Source organism: Notamacropus eugenii, chromosome 7 (assembly GCF_028372415.1).
Source record: "Notamacropus eugenii isolate mMacEug1 chromosome 7, mMacEug1.pri_v2, whole genome shotgun sequence".
In the NCBI taxonomy this organism is placed as follows: Eukaryota; Metazoa; Chordata; class Mammalia; order Diprotodontia; family Macropodidae; genus Notamacropus; species Notamacropus eugenii.
This window is the reverse complement of record NC_092878.1, coordinates 104,106,974-104,129,450: the sequence shown is the minus strand read 5'-3', so window position 1 is coordinate 104,129,450 and position 22,477 is coordinate 104,106,974. Positions and strand designations below refer to the sequence as shown.

Below are 22,477 nucleotides of genomic sequence, written 5' to 3'. Positions count from 1 at the left end.
AGGTAGAGTGAGAATGAACTAGGACCCAAGAGTGGTCAAGGAGACATCAACAGGTCCAATGAAGCTACTGAATAGGAGAGCAGGAGCTGGGGGTACAGGGAAAGACATGAGCCTCACATGCGCAGAAAGAAAGGGAAGCTTCTCAGAGGTCAGTAAATGACTACATTAAAGGCGATTTACAAATCCCTGAAGGAGAGGTCCTGAGTGATGCAGCAGAAGGGTTAGACTCTACTCTTCATAATATGGTTCCACTGTGCAAATGGGTTCTCATGGTTTGGTTGGTCTTTGTTTTCTCTTCTCTACTTGGGGCTGAGCTGATCATTTCTCCTGCTGAGCCAGAGCCTCCTCAGAGGAACAGCTCTAGTGATGAGGAGCAATGGAAGTTATTAATGCAGGCCACCACAATGTCACGGGAAGAGAGAGAGCCCAAAGAGGGTCATTCCCTGTCAATGCATGTCAGCACCTTGGCCTACAACACTCCACAGGTTAAGAGACTTGCCCAGTCACACAACCAGCATTGAGAGGCAGGACTTGGGTCTTTCTGACTCCACCACCAGCTCTCCATTCACTGGCAGCATTCTGGACTATCTCCAGTCATCCTAAGGAATATCTGGGTACTGAACCCAGATGGCTCCGGAAGAGAAAGTGAGGCTGGTGACCTTGCACTGCCCTCCCTCCCTCAAATCAAAATCAACTGCAAGTCATATCATCATCTCCCTGATGTCATGGTTACTCTTTGAGAATGAAGGGCAAACACAGACTACAATTCACTGGCAGCTAGGTGGTGCTGTAGATAGAACACAGGAAGATCTGAGTTCAAATCCAGCCTCGACACTTACTAGTTGTGTTACCCTAGGCAAGTAATTTAACTGCTATTTAACTTGATTTCCCCTTTTGTAAAATTGAGGATGATCATACTATATACCTCTCAGGGTTGTTGTGAGCATCAAACAAGAATAATTGTAAAGCACTTAGCACAGTGCCTTCCACAGCCCTCCCTCATCCAAAACAAAGTCAAGTGCAAGTCACGTCATCATTTCTCTGATGTCACGGTCCTCTTCAGAATGAAAGACAAACACAACAACAATTATTACTACTATTAATTATTATTAAGTGACTTGCCTAGGGTCACACAGCCAGTACGTATGAGAGGCAGCTTGAAACCAGGTCTTACTGACTCCAAGCCTGTACTCTATGCTGGCTGTCATACTGAATAGAGCTGGCAAATCCAGTTCAAAGTCAGCCTCAGACACTTCATGTCTGGGTCACTCTGGGCAAGGCACTTTGCTTCCGATGACCTCAGTTTCCTCATCTGTAAAATGAGGATAATAATACCACCTTCCTCCCAGAGTTGTTTCAAGGATCAGATGAGATAGTAATCATAAAGTGCTTAGCCCAGTGCCTGGCAAGCACTATGTACATGAGCTAGTCTTATTACTGCTATAGCGCACTGCTTCTCAAACACACACTACAGGTATAGAGATAGAGCGGACCTCAGAGGACATGGAACCTATAACTTTAATTTTACAAATAAGGAAACTGAGGCCTAAAGAGTCTTAGGGACTTTACCCCAAATCCCAATGGCATTAAATAGCAGAGGTAAGATTTGAAGCTAGGTCTTCTGGCATCAAATCCTACAACCTGTCCACGGTACCATGTCGGATGTTTTAAGGAGAAAGCAAAGCTGCCCCCTCCCCCCATTTCTTCAAACAATCCCTCACCTCTGGGCACCCAGAAAGCAAGCAGGTGCCATTAACAACCAAGTAGCTTTCAATCTGCACTAATCAGATATGATGGAAAAATTAACCATTCCAGCTGCCTCAAGGAAGAGCTGATTTAATTTAGACTTCATTAAATGACAAGATTTATAAACTTCCTTTCTTGCCGATTCCCTCAAATCACCTAGCTGGGCCCAGTCTGGTAAAGGGCCACAGTCATGAGCAAGTTGGGCGTTGAACGCACTATGAGTGAACATCAGGTACCTTAGCTGCTTCAGGAACTCAACGTCAGAGTTGCTGTTAATGAGCTTGATGAACTCCTCGTAAGAAGGAGCGTATGTGTAGGCTTTCTTGTGATGTTCATTCACCTGTTCTCTGTACTCCAGCTGGGCCAGTAACATCTGGTTAATATAATCAGGGTCACTCAGCAACTCCACCACAGGCTGTAAGACTAAAGGAAAAGAAGAGGGCATTGAACAGCCATCCCTTTTTGTTTCAGTTTGTTTCTTAACAGACATATAAACCAACATACACATTTCATTTTGGACACATGCGTAACCTAACGTTCATTTTTTTGGCAGGGACCAGACCTGTGATTTCATTAGTTTAGAGCAAATTTCCCTTACCAACGCAAGGGTGCCAGCTGTTCTGAAAGTTATGTGGGTTCTGAGAACATAAATGACTTGCCCAAGGTCCCATGGCCAGTTTGTGTCAGAGGCAAGACCTGAACCCAGGTGTGTCTGACTGACTCTATCCACTGTACCAGGCTGCCTCTTCTAACATAGTTAAGCAAAGCAATCTCTTTGTTCATCTAAAATTAATAGATGCTACTTTAAAATAGGTTAATAGCATCTAAAATGAATAGATGTTGATTTAAAATAGATTAATTAATAGCATCGAAAATAAATAGATGCTGTTTTAAAAAATTCTCACAGACAGGTTCCCACCCATCCCACCCACCTAATAAAATGGTCCAGGGTGATCTGTCCATCTCTGGAGGTGCTGCCAAACACTGACATATCACTTTCTCCATTAGGAAACAAAGATAAGGATTGGGGAGTGAGGAAATGAAGTCACCAGGATCCCATGCTCCTCTGCTAAAATGTTCCTCCTCTAAAATACATACACTGAAGTCTTTGATTATGCCTTAAAGGAAAATTCCACTTATTTTAACCAGTCTAGTGTGCCAAAATATAAGGGTTAACACTCTTATGACACACCAGCAGAGACTCCAGGCCAATTTTGTTTGTTTACAAGAGAAAAGATCGAATATTACTTGGATACTGCAGTTCACTCTACTGTTCTCAGATCCAAAAATGTCCCTTACTTTTTAAAGGTGCTGTTGGTTGATTACCAGAATACAGAGAAAATGATGCATCTCAAACTAGACTGCAAATTCATAGCTAAACATTTCTTTTATCTGCAAAGTTCCAGGTTGGTCACAGGCTGGATTTTCAACCATCTGTCTCTGTGTCACTGATCCTGGCACAGACCAAGTATACAAAGGGAAAAACATTGCATGCAGAAACAGTGCCTTGACCAACTGAGACTTCACAGGTCTGACAGCAAAGGATGATTCCCTTCCTGAGGACACACAAGTAGTGGAATGTAGGCATGAGAGAGTTTATTGTCAGAAGAGGTTAGTTTTACTTAGATGTGCTTCTGTTGGGGGTAGAGGATGGTTGACAATGTATTTTTTTTGTTTGTTCATTTATTTTTAAAGAGGAAGGGCATTGATTAAAAAAAGAAAACAAGTTTTCCTTCTAATTAGGTATGTGCCCATTTCTCCAAGATTCAGTTTCCCCATTTGTAAAATTAGAGGACTACATGCCCTTTCCTACTTCAGAATGCTAACATAACATAACTGGAATCTTTTGGAATTGTACCCAAAGACCATAGATTGAGGTCTCTTTTCTCAAAGACTCCTGCCTTTCAGTACAAAATCTTTTCTCACTTATTTAAGCAAAGAACAATTTAGCTGTCTACTGAAATTCTGGGTTAGGATATGTTTTTCTTAAGTCAGGTAATTTAAGGTTTTGCTTTTTTTTTTTCCTTTCAGGCTGAACATTTTCTGTGCATAGCTATTCATTCTATTTCTTTTAGAGAATATTCAAAGGGCTGTAATGTTCTTGCTCTTTAAATTTGTATAAACCATGAAAACAAATCAAGAATTTCTAAGACCCGCCACTACCACTAATGCAATTCTGACTCAAGTGGATTACCTCGCCCTGACATTTACTTCTGTATGACCTGGGGCAAATCACTTAACCTCTGTAGGCCTTAGTTTCCTCTTCTGTAAAATGAAGGAGTTAGACTGTATGCCCTCTGAGGTTCCTTCCAGTCTAAAGTCTATGATTTTGTGTTAATTAACGCCTCAGTGGACACAGAGACCATCAAGAATGGCTGCTTTCCTATACAGGGCAGAAGGAACAGCTCTCTCATTTCAAAATAAATAAGAGGATGAATTGTTCACTTGGCCATCTGTCACCATCTATTTTTATGTTTCTCATGGATGTCCAAAGGATGCTCTCTTTGCTTCTCTATTTCCACATGAAATTTTCTTGAAATTTGATTTTCACACTTCCAAAACAAGAGTACAAAGTGAGCATAGGTGCCACAAAAAGTGTAATCAACAGATTAGTACGCACAGAAATCTAGTCATCTAAAAGCAATCTCAATTTTATAAGTCTACCTTTTGTTGTGAGAATTTCTGCAAGGACTATGCGCAAGCTGAGAGATTGGACATCCTTTGAGGGGAGGAGACAGAACACCAGAACCCGAGAACATGTTTGTAGGAACCTTACTTCTTCATCCGAGTTCCTTAAGCATGCATGTAATAGAAAGGGCCTCGGTGGCTCTTCTTGTCTAAAAATAGAAGGAAAGGGGGAGTGGGGTGGGAGAAAATTGTGGAAGTGAGTCATCTAAAAGGACAATTTGTTATTTGTGCATAATTAAATAGAAGCTGCCCAAATGAGCCAAACAGAAACACATTTGAAAATTTTTCAACATGTGACATTTTACCGACACCCACAATTTCCTTAGGTTGAAATCTCACTTCTGTCACTTACCACCTGTATGACCTTGGGTCAGTAGTTTAACCTTCCTGAAATTCAGTTTCCTATTCTGTAAAATGAGGGGATTAGATGAGAGAGCCTCATGGGAAATTTATCTAAGGACAGACTCATTCAGATACTCTAGCCTGAAGCAACTTTGAATTTTATTTTTAGCTCCAAATTCTCTCCCTCCCACTTCCACTTCCCCAACTTATTCAGAAGGCAAGAAAAACAAAAGCCATTATAGATATATATATATAGTCAAACAAAATAAATTTCAAGGGAAGGGAAGGAAGGAAGGATGGAAGGAAGGAAGGAAGGAAGGAAGGAAGGAAGGAAGGAAGGAAGGAAGGAAGGAGAGAGAAATAAAGAAAGAGAGAAGAAAAGAAAGAGGGAAAATGGAGGGAAAGATTAAAGAGAAAAAATAAACTTCATTCTGCATCTCTCTTCCATTAGGTGGGGAGCATGTTTCATCAAGAGACTTTTGGAATTATGGTTGCTGATCAGAGTTCCTAAAATCTTTACAATATTGTTGCTGTTAAATAAGTTATTTTCTTGGTTCTGCTACTCCATTTTGGATCAGTTAATAAATGTCTTCCCAAGATTTTCTGAAACCATCCCCTTCCCATCATTTCTTTTATAGCATAATAGTATTCCATTATATTTATACCATTAATATAATAACTTATTCAATCATTCCCCATTTGATGGGTACCCTCAGTTTCCAATTCTTTGCTATCAGAAAAAGAGCTGCTATAAATATTTTTGTACACATAGGCCCTTTCCTTCTTTCTTTGGTCTCTTTGGGGCTTTGGTCTCTTTGGTAACAGTATCACTGGACTAAAGGATATGCCCAGTTTAATAAATAAATAGCTTTTGAAGCATAGTTACAAAAATTGCTTTCCAGAATTTGCCTCAAGCATGACCCATGCTTAATTACTAAGCTCAAAGGCTTTTACTCAGTTCTCATTCTCTCTGACCTCATGGAAGGAAGACTGTTTGAAATTCTCTGCTGCCTTAGTTTTGGTGACATGACACCTACTTCTCTGTCCACTCTTCTCCTTCCCTCTTTCCCCCATATATTTGGGCAATCCCCAAGGCTGGCCTCTGGATTTCTTTCTTCTGACTCTGCATTTTCTTTTTGTGATCTCATCTATTCCCACATCTTCAATTCTCATCATTTTGTGGATAATTCCCAAAGGTATATCTCCAATCTTGATGTTCCTACTTCCTGAGCTCCAGATCTACATTCTTCACCATGGTCAAAAGACCTTTAGAGACCCAGCTCTTCTGCCAGCAGCACAAATCAAAAGATGTTTGACAGTCCATAAAACCTAATTCCTTACCTTTGCTCCTAAACCATCCCACCTCCTAATGTTCTATTTCTGTTAGCATCACTACTTTTTTCTCATCCCCCCTTTTTTTTTTACATACTTTGATTCTAAACGTCATAACAATCCAGAAAAAATGAAATGCACAAACAAGGATAAAGAGATGAAACACGAAAGCACAAACTCCATTATTTACATGTTTGTTTTGAAAGATGTTCATTAACTTCATTTTCCCCCACTTAACAGTATTTTGGTTTTTTTCCAATTTCATGCAAAGATATTTTTAACAGTCGATTTTGTAAGATTTTTTAGCTCCAAATTTTTCTCCTACCCCCTTCCCAAGACAACAGTCTAATATAGGTTATAGGTGTACAATAACTTTAATAAGATTAGCTCCATGTTTGATTCCATATCTCCTGATAGCATATAGTTCCCCACATTTTTTTGTTACTACCATTTTAATCACATTTTATATCATTGGGGTCAGGATATGGACTGTTCTGATTTTGCATCATTTCAAATATATTTTCCCATGCTTTTTTGAAGTCTTTCTACTTGTAATTTCTCATAATTTGTTCAGCTGTTCTCTAATTGGTGGCAACGAGTTTGCCTCTAATTGCTTGCTAACATAAACTGCATTGCTATGAATGCTTAGGTCTTCTTTTCTTTTCAATAAAGTATACATAGTATAATAAAGTATATATAGAGAGTATAATAGTGGCTTCACTAGGAGGCAGTTAGGTGGCTCAGTGAAAAGTGCTGGGCCTGGAGTCAGGAAGACCCAAGTTAAAATACTGCCTCATTAGCTGTGTAACCTTGGACAAGTCACCTAACTTCGGTTTGCTTTAATCTACTGTAGAAGGAAATGACAAACCACTCCAGTATCTTTGCCAAGAAAGCCCCATGGACAGTATGGTCCACAGGGTCATGAACAGTTGGACACAAGTGAATACCAACAAAATGGAGTCACTGGGTCAAAGTTTGTAAACAGCTGAGGAGCTCCTGGATCTTGCTATGCTCCTAGACCAAAAAAAAAAAAATCTTTCAATTCATAGTGTCCCTACCCCCTCAACAGGGCCTGTTTCTTCACAGCCGTGTCAAACATGGGATGTTATTCTTAACTATCGCTCACAATTTAATGGGCACAAAGTGCTATCTTCGAGTTGTTCTCATTTGGATTCCTCTGATTATTACAGAGCTTAAACATTTTTTTCAGGTGGTTAATGATACTGGTGTGTTTTCTTTTGAGAACAGCGTGTTCATAGCCCATCCTCAATCACCAGGAAACTAGGGTCTAACCTAAGCATCTTGCCATCTGCACTCTTTTCCTCGCAGTGACCCTCCATATTGGACGTCCAGAGAGCTTCCCATATTCTATACAGATACACACACACATATGTGTGTGTATATGTACACACATGTATACATACATGTATGTATATTATACACACACACACACACACACATATATATATATGTATATATATATATATATATATATATGCGCAAATTCTGTCCCTCTTCCCTCTTTCACCTCTGGCTCTGAGAACAGCTATCCTAAGTCAATGCCACCATCACTGCAGGTAAAGGCTTGACATGGCTCTACTCAGAATCCCTGTGACTCCTCAGACTCCCTTCCCTGGCCATCACTGTCCCCCTATATGTGCTACTTCCCCTAGAAATATAAGCTGTTTGAGGACAGGCTCAGCCTCATATTTGTATTTGTATCCCTAATTCCTAAAACAGTGCCTGGAATATAACGGGTGCTTGGTAAATACTATTTCATTCATTCATTTGATCACTCCTCAAGTCTTTTTTTTCACCTTAATTTAATTAAATTTCTGGTGTCATATTCTTATTGGAAATATTTACAGCTAAAATCTTCCCGATATGTTACTTTCCTTTTGTAATTTTTGATGGACATTGCTTTTTCGTTTGACGCAACTTTCATAAGATGAAATCCATCTGTTTTGTCACCTGTAATTTCTAATTGTTGAAGCTAGGAATTCTTGTTCCATGTCTATGATAGATATTATTCTAATTTCTTCTTTTTTACATCTCAACTATTGATCCACTTAAAATTCAGTGTAATGAAATGTAGATTTATTCTCATTTTTGGCATACTGCCATGTAATTTTTCCAATGGTTTTATTTAATGATTTTCATCCCTGATATTTTCTTATCCTGGATTTCCCAATTACTACCCTAGTATATGCTTTTAGTTCTAATTTCTCTATTTCTCTATCATTGATCTAGTTTTTCTTCAATATCATATAATTCTCAAAATGAATGCTTTGCTCTGGTAGAAAAATAGGTGTAGACTAGAAATAATGAACATGAGAAATTCAGAGAAGAAGGGAGGACATATATGAACTGACACTGAGAAAACATTAGACAAAACAGCTACATGGCACCCTGGATAGACAGCCGGGACCTGGAGTCAGGAAGACCTACGTCTTAGATATTCATTAGCTGTGTGACCTTGGGCAAGTCACTTAACCTCCTTGCCTCAGTTTCCTATGCTATAAAATGAGGATGATAATAAGTCTAATGTGAAAATATGTTCAGTATGAATGTGTATGTAGAGCCTATATTAGGTTTCACACTGTCTTGGGGAGGGGAGAGGAGGGAGAAAATTTAAAACTCAAAAGCTTGTGAAACTGAATGCTGCAAATTAAAAATAAATATACAAATAAATTTTTAAGGAATGAGAGTGATGATAACAGCACCTACTTCACAGAGTTGTTGTAAAGCTCAATGAGACCATAAAGCACTTAGCACGGTGCCCGGCACATAACAAGTATTCTATAAATAGTAGGTATTGTAGCTATTTGATAACATTTTGTCATTACTGAAAAACTGTATTTCTCTTCATCCATTTTGCATAGAAATGCTGATGGTTTTCGTGGATTTATCTTATACCCTGATCCTACTAAAGCCATTATATCAAGCTTTTTGCACATGTTTCTTGGATACTCTAAACATGTCATCATACCTTCTGCAAATACAAATATTTTAACTTCTTCTTTGCCTATGAATATTCATTTTTTCCACTTTATTTATTGCTAGCATTCCTAAATGCTAAAAACCAATTAATTACATTTCCATTGTGAAGCTATAGGTTGATATATGGACTTCTTCCCTTCCAAAGATGTCAATTTATCAATATGAGTAATCTTCCTATTAATGCAGATCATAATTCAACCATGTCTTAGCAGATGGCTTCCTGAGTGATTGTGGCCAAAGCTGGTGACCAACCTTCTGGTGATGAGGCTCAGCCAAGTTCAGCTAAGCCCATCCTCAGAAGACAGAAACACAACCCATCCCTGGGCCAGTAAATGGAGCATCTTGAGTTTTGGAGAATATCTTGCACAGTTTTTTGTCCCCTCCACAACCCTAAGAGGCACTAAAAAATGACATTAGTAGAAGTTGAAAAACATTTCGAAAAATGGAAATGAACAGAATATCTTGAAATTCCAACATGCCAAGATACAGTCCTTAAGAGTTGAAGCCTTTTAACAATAGTTGAACAAACACTGTTTGCTCCAAATGATGCAGCTGGAAGGCATCTACCCAGACAAGTAATCAGTACAGGATGGCCTTGATTTTCAAAAAGAAAAAAAATTCTTCTCATTTCTAGAGGGAAAGAATTGTTCCCAGGAGTTGAATGAATAAGGGAGAAAATGTTAAACTTCCATTTCTCTATACTTCATTGCCCCAAAAAAAACCCAGAACCAAAAAGGTTTTTTTTTCCCCTGGAAATATAACCAATAGTAAAATTTTCTCATATGTGAAACGAGTGGGTTAGACCACATGATCTTTGAAATTCTCTCCAGAGCTAACATTCTCTGACTCATGTGCGTGGGATGCTTCTGAGAGGGAGTGGGTGAGCAAACACCACTGAGAGGATTTCCACGGCCCCCTCTGTACCTGGAACACCTGAAAACCAGCCCTGCGGAAAGCCAATTGAGCCAACAGTGAACATTTATTCAGGTCACATACTATGCATCAGGCAGTACACTAGACACTGCGCCCTATAGAAGCTTATAAAACTTCTTGGCAGTACAGCAAATTGAAAGTCGCTTCACCAACTGAAAGTACATGGAAAACAGAAGTAAAGAAAAATTGTGTTGAATTTTTTGCCAGATTCATTAATAAAAAAGTAATCATGTAGTAAGAGATAATGCAAAACATTTACCAAATTACTTCAGACATATTGAAACTGTCTGCACTCTCTAAATTCTAGTGAGGTTGTTGGTTAGTTGTACACATGCTGCAAAAGTTTATAAATTCGGGATTGGTTTCCATTGAATTTTTCAAAATTTAAAAGCTTTGGCCTCTCAGAGCAGTATGGGGTAGTTTAAAAAGAGCAATGGATTTGGAGACAGGAGTTGTTTTGTTCAGTCATTTTTCATGACCCCTTTTGGGGTTTTCTTGGCAAAGATGCTGGAGTGGTTTGCCATTTCCTTCTCCAGCTCATTTTACAGATGGGGAAATTGAGGCAAATGGGGTTAAATGACTTGCCCAGGGTCACACAGCTACTAAGTGTCTCAGCCAGAAATGAACTAAGAAAGAGGAATCTTCCTGACTCTAGGCCTGGAGCTCTCAAGGGACATGGGTTCAAATTCTGTTTAACTTCCAATGTGATGATGAGAAATTCATTTAACTCACGGAGCCTTGGGTTCTTCATCTGTAAAATGGAATAAGTAACATACTACCTCAAAGGGTTGTTAATGAGGAAAGAGCATTAAACGTGTAAGTAATATATACACAGATCCCTATGTTGTAGCAAAGATTTAAAACTGGAAAGAATGCCAGAAATCATCTAGTTATAGACTCAAAGATTACAAGATCGTAGGTCTAAAATCAGAAGGAACCTTAGAGATCACCCTGTCCAGTACTCCTAATTTCACAGTAGAGGAAACTGAGGCCCAGAGAGATTAAGTAACTTCCCTGAGGTCACACAGGTAATAAGTAGCAAAGATAGAATTTGAACTCAAGACCCGTGACTCCAATCATTGCCCTTTCCACTGTATCGTCTTCTATCCCTGAACCTTATTTTATAAATGAAGAAATTAAGGCCCTAAAAATTTTCATGACTTGTCCAAGTCACAAGTAACATAATAGCAGAAACAGAATTTGAATAGTACTGACTACAAATCCATAACTTTACATTTCACCAAATTACCAACCTGTCACCCTTTTTTGCCTACTAAATTTCCATTCATTCTTTAAAACTTAGACGCTATCTTCTCTCCTCCATGAAACCTTTCCTGAAACCTCTAAATCAACAACTTTTTCCCTTTGCATCATACAAAGCACTGCTTTTCACATTCCTGCTGCTTTTATATATTGTTTTGCACGACAGTTATCAGTCCCTGCGGAATGAACCCCCTACTAATTCCATTATGAATAATGTTGCCTATGGAAACTTGGTATCTTCCCCAATATCTAGGCCAGTACTCGGCAAGTGGTAGGTGTTTAATGAATGTTTGTTAAATTAAAAGGAAGCCAGGACAGCTGAACTGTGGAGGGGAGCAAGCAATCGTATTAATAGCCCGGCTGTAAGCACCAATCTCTGTCCTGCACCAGAGATGGCTAAATATAGGTAGCTCATAAAAGTAGACAGGTAGAAAGAGACATTCTGGCCTGGTGTTCTAGAATGCCCCATTATACCACTCCATTTGAAGCTGGTTTTCCAAAAAAGAAGGGAAAATAAGAGACATTTAGGTGAGACTTCTTTACAATCAGACACCTACATTTCTTGGATGACTAATGGTGTATGCCTGGTTTGGTGCATCCCCTAGATGGAGTTTTAAATATTGGACCAAGATGCCCTGGGTCTTAGGCACAAAGAACACTGAAGGGTTGAGCGTTGATGACTATGTCACAAACTGTGTTGTTCCTCGGCAATATCTTCTGAATCTTTCCTCTCTCTCTAGCGTACCTGTGTAACAGGTAGCAACAGAATTTTGCAGCAAAAGGCCACAAGACTCTGACACCCAGAAAACATTGGCAGTAGACCCGAGAAAGAATGAACTCCATAGTGTGATGTTTAAAATGTTTGAGAGACATGGTTTCTGGTTAATTAGTCATTTTACACATAATGCTAGCATTTTAATAAAAGAGATCAGTGGCACTCCTGAATACCAAAGACCCTCATGGTGCTGGGTTTACAACTCATCCGCTCTTGGAAAAGTGGGTGTTACTGAGGGTGGCAGTCAACTCTAACTGGTTAACAATTAAAGAGAAAAATGAATTATTACAATGATGGGCTGGGCTATAGTCCAATGAGAGTCTTGGGGTATGTGACACTGAGCATCCAAATCTTCATCAAAGAGATTTATCAACTTCCATATCATTCATCTGACAAAAGGAAGAATCCATATTTTCCCAGACGAGTCTGAGTAAACACAATGAGCAGAAATCCACCCAGTCGCCTAAACCAGGGGTGGGGAACCTGCAGCCTCAAGGCCACATGTGGCCTTCTAGGTCCTTGGGGCAGCCTTTTGACTGAGTTCAAGTTTTACAGAATAAATCCTTTTATTATGGGATGTGTTCTGTGAAGTTTGGATTCAATCAAAGGGCCACATTTGAAGACTTAGAGAGCCACACATGCCCCTGAAGCCGCAGGTTCCCCACCCCTGACCTAAATTCATAGTTTTTCTTACTATCATTCATTAGATATTAGCTTAGGTAAGTCTTTGAGCAAGATTTCCTACTCTGGATGATTTCTAGATAAGGAAGGAGAAAAAGGGAAAAGCATTATTTCAATAATTAGTTATTACTATAAGAAATAATCATTTCTCTCAATAGTAAGTATAATAGCTTGAGCTCCTTTCTTCAAAATGTACATTCATTTATGGAGACATAAACTCACCCAAGGAAGCTCTCTCAGTTACACTAGCAAAGGACTCATTTTTTTACTATGTGCCCAAACAGTAGCTCTTGGTGTCTTTTTTACGTTCTCACATTTAAATGCCATCTCTAAATATCACACACAGTTTCTCTAAATCAGTTTTCAAGGTGTTATAATGCTAAGCAGTTCTTAATACAGCATTCTATAAGAAGAAACACAAACTATATTTAACTAAAAATCACAAAGTGTTCAAAGATGCTCAAGCTAGTTGTAAAAACTGATTTTTCTCATGATAAGTAACTATGATGCTGAGAATACTTTCATGTGAAAAGTATCTGCTATGGAAAACCAATTCCTTAAAAACTGATTTGGAAACTGTCATAAAATTAGAAACAAAATATACCCATACAACTGGATGACCACCCCCAGACCAATATGCATTCTTATGCTGAACCCAAGCATAAAAGAGAGACACTGTGACCTGTCTGAACTCTGATTCCCAATCCAACCAGAAGAAATGGAAAATAAAATCCCTGGGTATTTTTTTTCCAGCTCAAAGGTATTACCTGGCATGAGCAGCTTTGAGGTCACAGAAATGGGTGAGCAAAGTCTTGACAACATCACTACATACAACTTTCACCACATCCACATGACTCAGTCTGTGACGCAGCTGTTTGGCGACTTCCCAGAAATCTTCCGAGAGCAGGTGGTACAGCTGCCCTTCATCTCTGCTGAGGTTCCCATACCAGGACAGAATGTAATCCCTATAACTGTAGTCGAACACTACCAAAGGAAAAAACAAAACAATAAATGAAACTTGGATGGTGAAAACTGGCAATGCAGAAGCACAATGACCATTTCGAGAGGTCTCTCATCACATCCTGTAGAGTGGCTGCTGCTTACAACACACAGATCTAGTCTAATGCAATGATCCTTCATCTTCTGTGTACCAGACCCCTTAGGCAGTCTGGGGAAGCCTATGGGCCCCTTCTCAGAATATATTTTTTTAAAGCATGAAATAAAATCCATAAGATTACAAAAGAAACATTATATGGAGATATAGTTATCAAAACATTTAAAAAATATTTTTTAAAATTTTATAGACCCCAGGTTAAGAATTCCTGGTCTTGAAATCACACTGGAGGAAAAACTCAAGTTGGTCTTTCAGAATAAGAGAGCTTAGGAAAGCTTGATGGTGCAATGGGACTCAAGACATCTGACTCATTACATGTTATCTTAGATAAGTGTCTGCCTCTCTGGGCCTCAGTTTCTCTGTCTCTGAAATGAAGGGTTTGCATTATAGGACTACAGGATCACAGATTTATTGCTGGAAGGGATCTTTGAGGTCATCTTGTCCAATCCTCTTATTTTACAAATGAGGAAACTTGAGGCCCAGAGAAATTAAGTGATTTGCCCAAGGTCATGTAGTTAGCAAGCAGCAGAGTTGAGATATGAATCCAAGTATCTGATTCTAAACCCTGCACTCTTTCAACTGAATAAGACTTATTATTACTTATAATAATGATATATATATAATATCCATATAACATAAACATATTTGTATAGAATTATATACAATATGATAATAATAAATTGCTAGCATTTATATGGTCCTACTATGTACCTGACACTGTGCTAAGTGCTTTATAGCACATTATCTCATTTGATCCTCACAAGAACACTGAGAGCTAGGTGCTGTTATTATGCCTATTTTACAGATGAAGAAACTGAGGCAAATAGAGGCTAAGTGATTTGACCGGGATCACATAGCTAGTGAGTTTAAATGTGTGAGGCAGTATGATGAGCCCATACTAAAGGACCAAGCTCACTATAGTGTTATGTGTTCTCTAGCATCTAACATAACGCTCCACAGCAATCCCTCTCAGCTACAACATTCCATGACTTGCCTAACGAGTTCATTGCTCTGGACTAGTGGTGTTTATGGGGCACATACCAGGAGAATCACTAACATTCTAGCTTCTTCCCACTGTAGTTAAAATAAGACAAATCCAAAATAAAACCTGTGGAGCATGAGAGCGGGAACTCAAATGGTTGGTGTAGACCACGGTCTCAGGATGTCACGGAGGATTCCCTCCTTCTCACTTTCTCTAATACTGAACAGATTCCCATTTCCTGTTATCTTTCTCACAGTTTCACATCAGCTTCTCTGCTAGAGTGTCAATTAACAAACATTTATGAAGGACCTTCCATGTGCTAGGCACTACGCTAAGTGCTGGAGACAAAAAGAAAGGCAAAAGACAGTTCTTGCTCTCAAGGAACTTACCGTCTAGAGGGGGAGATAACATGAAAATAACCATATACAAACAAGATATACACAGGTTAAATTGAATGTAATCAACCAAGAAATGGCATTAGAATTCAGGGAGATCAAGAAAGGCTTCCTGCAGAAGGTAGGATTTTATGTGGGATTTGAAGGCAGTCAGAGAAGCTATACAAAGATAGAAGAAGGGGCATTGACAACCCGGTGCCTGAAGGCTACCAGCTCTATCGATAGCTGACCCAAGAGGCTATGGGTGAGCAAATCAGAGAAGTGAATGGAAGGGTGAAATTCAAGACTGAATGTTGGAGCATATCATCCTGTCAGGGCTCAGGAATACATCAAGGCACAAGACAAGTCATCCGGCTCATTATTCTAGCCTCAAGAGTTATGAGACACCATGGACTGAATGAAGTCACTGAAAAAGGAAACTTTGTGATGAATAAAACTTTGTGATTCAGAATTCTGTGTCCGTTGGTGTCTGCCTGCCCCAGCTGTACCTTTGCAGAGCTCACACTGCAAAATGGAATCAGGGATTTTCTAAGCCCAACATCAAGCAGAGCCTGGCCACTGAAGCCCTCTGCTCTGCGAGTACCAAAAGAGGAACTAATGAGACAGCTGTGAGATTCCCTTCTTGCCTGGCCAAGGGACAGAGCCTGAACAGGGTCCAATGTAAGCTGGGGGACAGAGAGAGGTTACTGGTAGGGAGTGGGGGAAAGAGGAAGGGAAGGTCCTTGTTCAGAAGGATCAAATTGGTTTTCAGAAACCATCACCCCTGCCTCACACACCCAGGAAAGCAGCCTCACTTCAGACAGAGTTCTTTCTTTTGGACTTTCTGCATTTTCATTCTCTAGCCTTTAACAGATGCTGTTAGTTCTAAATTCTGGTAAACTGGACAAGCCTCTCACCTTAGTCTTAGCCTCCTGGATAAAGCAGGGATAGTAATCATTATCTCAGACAAAGTAAAGTTAAAATAGATTTAGTCAAAAGAGAAAAGTAGGGAAACAACACTATGGGTCAGCAATGTTATTCAATATTATTTTAGACTATTTAAAACAAATAGGGGCAGTTAGGCGGCACAGTGAACAGAGAACCAGCCCTGGAGTCAGAAGTTCAAATCTGACCTCAGATACCTGACACTTACTAGCTGTGTAACTGTGGGCAAGTCACTTAACCTCAATTGCCTTGCCTTCCCCCTCCAAAAATAAAATAAAATAAACAGACAGTATAAAATACTTGAGACTATATCTGCCAAAATAGACACAGGAGCCATAGGAACATATAAAACACTTTTTATACAAATAAACTCAGATCTAAATAATTGAAGTAATATTTATTGTTCATAGGGTAGGTGAAGCCAATATAAGGTTTAAAATGACAATTTTACCTAACTATTCAATGTCATCCCAATTAAATTACTTAAGAAGTATTTCACTGAGTTAAAAAAGTTCATTTGACAGAAAAAAGTCAGGAATTTCAAAAATAACAGAGGAAAAAGATATAAAGGAAGCAGATTCAGGAGTATCAGACCTTAAACTATATGATAAAGTGAGAGCATTGTTGAAGTATAAAATGGATAATTCTGATTATATTAAATTAAAATTTTCTTGTATAAATAAAACCAATGTAGCCAAGAATAGAAGGAATGCAGAAAATTTGGGGAAAAGCTTTCATAGACAATCTCTCAAATAGTATGATGGGATTAGGTTGTAATACTGTTGTGATGTAGGAAATGATGAGCTGGTTGATTTAGAAAAACATGAGGAGACTTGGAATTATGAAGGAATATACTGTCTATCTTCAGAGAAAGACATGACCAGTGGAAATAAGTATAGCACACTCTTACGTAAGTATATGTATATATATATGTATAACCATGTAGCTTTCTTTAGGGTGGAGGGGAAGGGAAAAATAAAAAGTAAAAAGAGTACAGCACTCATTACTCATCCTCAGTCCTTAGCAGTGTAGATACTTAAAACATGTTCCTTGAATTTAATTCAATAGATTCATCATGGCTTACATATAGACCCCAATGTGAATGGAACATTTAAGCTGTCTAAATTATACATAGGGTTGCCAAACCCTGAATGTGCAAGCTGGATAAAAGCTGAAAGGATTATAGATGCAGACATGTAAGAGGGATAGGAAGCCATAGGAATGGGTTTTTCTTCCTGTATTCTTTTTAGATAAGCACAGTAAGGAAAAGTACTCCAAACATAAATAATAAGATATTCTTCAAATGTGTAGAATGCAGATATGGATGTGGTTAGACTGCTGTAGGATTTATGGCACCTTAAACTATTCTTCATATGGTTTTGATAAAATTGAATTATGTTATATTTTAAAATAGAGCTTTCTTCCCAGTGTCTGCATCTCTTTCTGATAACCAGCAAGTTAAACACACAAAGAGAATTCATAACCAAATGTGACCTTGAGAAACTCTCCAGCCCACTGGACCTCAGTCTCCACATCTATAAAATGAAGGAGATATGAGAATTCAATTTGACTCAAACATTTTAAAAAATACCTACTATATGTAAGTCATGGGACTGGGTGCTAAAAACACTACTAAAAATGAAATAGTTCTTGGCCTCAAGGAGCTAACCTATTCTACTGGGGGTTGGGGATGGGCACAGGACAGAGAAAACAAGAGCATACAAAAAGTGAGACAAAGCACACAAGATTATCCCTTGTGGATCTAAATCTATGGTCTTATGTTCCTAGCCAGTACATTTATTTTAATCTGTCTAAAGGTTTAATCAGTTCAATTTAATTCTTAAATTTAATTCTTCAACTTATTAACTGATAATTGCAATACAAATTCAGCAATGTTACAGCAGTTTCTTTTTTAAAAATACTTTACATACATATCTGATTTGCTCTTCATAACAATTCGAGGAAACATGGCTGGGTCCTGCCTTGATCCTATATTCTGACACAAAGATATATTTAGTTTAATTAATCATTGTGGTATACTGGATAGGGGCAGCTAGGTGGTGTAGTGGATAGAGTACTGGCCCTGGAGTCATGAAGACTCATCTTCCTGAGTTCAGATATTGCCTTAGTTACTTACTAGCTGTGTGAGCCTGGGTAACTTAATTAACCCTGTTTGTCTCAGTTTCCTCATCTGCCAAATGAGCTAGAGAAGGAAATGGCAAATCACTCCAGTATCTTTGCAAAAAAAAACCCCCAAAAACAAAAAAACGAAAACCAAAATAAGTCACAAAGAGTTAGACATGACTAAAACCACTGAACGGTGTTTGTCCTTCGTTACCGAAGAAGACCATGCCATCAGAGAAATAATGACATAACTTGCACTTGACTTTGTTTTGAGGGAGGGAGGGCTGTGCACGTCACCAGCCTCACTTCTCCTCCAGAGCCATCTGAATCCAGTGACCAGATATTCTTCAGGATTACTGGATGAGGCAGTTGGGGTTAAGTGACTTGCCCAAGGTCACACAGCTAGTGAGTGTCAAGTATCTGAGGTGAGATTTGAACTCAGGGCCTTCTGACTCCTGCACTGGTGCTCTATCCACTGCACCACCTAGCTGCCCCTAGAACTACTAAACAGCTTCATACTGGATAGAGAGCCAGGAAGGCTTGAGTTCAAATCCTAAATCTGACAAATTCTGCCTATATTTACCTGGACAAGGCAGCAAACCTCTCAGTGCCCCCAGGCAGCTCTCTGAGAAGGAACTGATCTACATTAGTAGAGTTCCCTATGCCAATGAAATTACAGGTCCAGAACTGTCCCTATTCCATAGTCAAATCTTTCAAATGAAAGATTTGAGAGCATGTCCAGATATTAATGATATGTTCAAGCAAATATTTGAACTATTTGTAAACACACAGATTCTAGAAAAGTCATGGAAAGTGGCTTCTTAGAAACCTTTCCTAAAAGACACCTTTACCTGATAAAACCACACAAATGGGGAACCGAGTCTGGGTACCCGGATTTCAATGAGCAGTGATAGTTGCCTCCTCTCCAAATTAGACAAATATATCATGTGGGTAATTGAGACGCTACGTGCAAACTGCTTCAAGACATGCAGGGTACCTTTGTACATATCTTAATATTAGTGAAACATTTATGTTATGTGTGTAAGAAACTCTGAATGGTCAGTCATCAGGTCATAGGTCCTTTCATAAAACCCTAGCATCTCAGAGTTGGAAGTGATGTCAAGGGACACCAAGTACAACCTGAACAGAAATGGGAATGACCATGCTCAGCCTAACCCCCTAGTGGAACCTTATTACTTCATGGATAGCATATCACATTGGGACAGCTCCTATTATCAGGAAATTTTTCATAGAACAAACTCCAAATCTGACAGTCTATAACTTCTACTCATTGAGCCCCTCACTGAGCCCTGGTTTTGCCTTCTAAGGGTCAAACAAAAGAAATCTTTTTCCTCTCCCATGGGACAGATGGATGGGAATATAAATTTTAAAGCTTATATGATCTCTTTACACAGACATAATGAGATTTGCTCAGTTGAGTTCAGCTTCTTATTCTCCAAAGATTCTATTTAAGGTCTACATGTCATGATCCCACTTGCTATTAAACTAAAACAATTATCATCCAGTAGCATTTATAACAAGGAGGAAATCAAATAATCCTCAAAACTATTTTGAAAATGGAAGCATCTTTCTATCTATCTGTCTCTATCTTGCTCTCTTCCTTTCTCTCTAAGATGATAAAACCAGCTATCCATTACATAGAAGTAATGAATCTAGGATATAGAATTTAAATAGAGAAATATGTATACATCTATATATATATACATATATATATATTTGTGTGTATTTATATGGCCATTGAGGGGATTTGCTTTTGCTTGACTATGCAAGAAATTTATTTTTTTTCCTTTTTTCCCAACAGGGCAGGAGATAGAAGGGAAAAAAAAGATTTTTGCTTTGTTTTGCCATGGCAAGATGGAAGGGATGGATGCTACAGATGTAATATATACTTTCAGTTGATTTTCAGATAATTTTAGTTTTACTTAACTGTTTTGCTTTACTACAAGAGACCTCTCACAAAGTAGGAATACATTGTAAATGCTTGATATGTGAAAACAAAACACTCCTCTAAAAATATAATTGCAGACATTTTGGTCTCTTACGGAAATAGAATTGTACTGGCAATCTTTACCCTAGCTTGAGTGATCATATGTCCTTAATCAAGAGATAATCTCTCTGGTATGAAGATCTTTCCTTATCTTTAGAATGAGGGCTTGGGCCTGGCATTAAATGATCCCAACGAATAGTCTCTTTGAGCTCAAAAAATATAAAACACAATACTTAGAGCATGGCTGAGTAGGGTTCCAAGCCAATGTTAATGTTTAAAAAAAAAAAAGGTTTTCTCTACAGGATATCATCTATACCAATGTCTTAGATATGCAGTTCTGTACATAGGATTCCAGGTTTAGAGCTGGAAGGAACCTTAGAAACCATTTACCAACTCTATTATTTTACAGATGAGGAAATAAAGACTAAAGATGATTAAATATCTGGGCCTGGGGCACACGGCTAGAATTTGAATTTTTTTCCCTCTGAGTCCAAACCCAGATATCTACATCCCCATGAATTCAAAATAAAAACTCCTTGCTAAAAGCAAGGACTTTTATTTGCATATCCCCAACATCAAGTTCAGGGCCTTGGACATAGAAGATGCGTTAATAGTAGTTTGAGTTGCAAAGATACTAGAGTGGTTAGCCATTTCCTTCTGAACTCATTTTTACAGATGAGGAAACTGAAGCAAACAGGGTTAAGTGACCTGCCCAACGTTACACAGCTAGTGTAGATTTGAACTCAGGAAGATGAGTCTTCCTGACTCCAGGCCTGGTATTCTTATCCACTGCAGTGCCACCTGCCAGCTGCCCATGCCTAAGTACAACCACTCTCAATACCAGGAGCCATTCCTTTTAAATACTACTTGTCCCACTGACCCCTTACTCAATCTCTAGACTGCATCCTAGATTTAGCCTTCATATCCCAGCATGTCTCCTTTCAAATTCATCCTCCCAACATCTATCAAAATCATCTTCCTAAAGTAGGCATTACCATGCCACTCCCTTGCTCAGAAAATGTTTAGTGGTTTCCTATTATCTCTATGATAATTCCCTTTTCGCCATTAAAAGTCCTTTTCAATCTGCTTCTGCCTACCTTTCCAGGCTCACTGCGCATTATTCCCCTTCATGCATTCTCCATTTCAGTTTAAATAGCCTCCCTTAATTGTTTCCAGAATGGGCACTCCATCTCTGACCTCTCTGACTCTGCACAGACACTGCCCCTGTGCCTGGAATGAACTCCCTCCTTAAGTCTACCTCTTAAAATCCCCTAATTTCCTTCAAAGCTCAGCTCATGTGTTAAGGGGGTCTGCCTTTCCTGAATCCCTAAATTATTTTGATGTAAGGCCTTCTCAATTTATTACACACACAAGTACCTGCTTATATGTTGTATCTTATTAATACAATTTCATTCTATCTTTCTATCTCTGTCTGGCATATAGCAGTCTCCTAACAATACTTGTATTCAATAGTAATCATTATCTTGTCAACATCCTCCCTTCCCCCTCAAAGCAATTCACACTCTGAATAGGGGCAATATAAAACAGAAAGCAGTCTTGATTCTGAAGATGCATTATGTAAATATGCCCAGAAACACAAACACATTTGTGAATAAGCAATTTAAAATAAAAATTTAACTCCTCCTGGGTCACTACTTGGAGACTGCAATAGAATTTCATAATCCCAAATGATTTTATAGTCCTTTCTTTGTTAAATGAAATACATATGATCATACATACACAATGCAAAGTAGAACCTAAAATAAAGGGACCACTTGTCATCCAATTGCAGCAATGGACCTTTCTTCTAAAGACATAATAACCGGCTATTGGTAGACACCCAAGTGATGCTGCCACTCAAGCAAGCCTATGTTCTCCTGCCTTGCTCCCAGAGATACTGAGAGGTCATCCAGGGCATAACCACAAGTACCCCAGTATGAAATGCTGAATCACTTTCTTCTTTGGAAAACACTCACATCTCACATCTGCTCTCTGAAAAAGCAAATACCAGCCAAACTCTACTATTCATATGCAGATCTCAATGAATTTCTGTCCTTGTGGATAGAGATTTTTACAGTGTCTGGGATCCTTTTCCCTTGGCATTTGCTCTTCTGATGATATATACTTTTAGATGCAGAGGGAAATCAGCAAGATGAAATGCAATTGGAAA

The 22,477-nt window shown here is 38.8% G+C and overlaps 1 protein-coding gene across 2 annotated transcripts in view; it reads right to left on the bottom strand.

The window, feature by feature from the left end:
* SNX25 (sorting nexin 25) overlaps positions 1-22,477 on the bottom strand; it is a 247,905-nt gene that overhangs the window by 158,337 nt on the left and 67,091 nt on the right. The window contains exons 3-5 of one of the 2 annotated variants that reach the window (XM_072624146.1): positions 13,528-13,744; positions 4,411-4,583; positions 1,983-2,169 (exon numbers count right to left, since the gene is read on the bottom strand). In XM_072624146.1, the coding sequence (XP_072480247.1) occupies positions 1,983-2,169; positions 4,411-4,583; positions 13,528-13,744 (577 nt within the window). The remainder of the gene's footprint in view (positions 1-1,982; positions 2,170-4,410; positions 4,584-13,527; positions 13,745-22,477) is intronic. The other variant, XM_072624147.1, reaches the window with a different exon arrangement.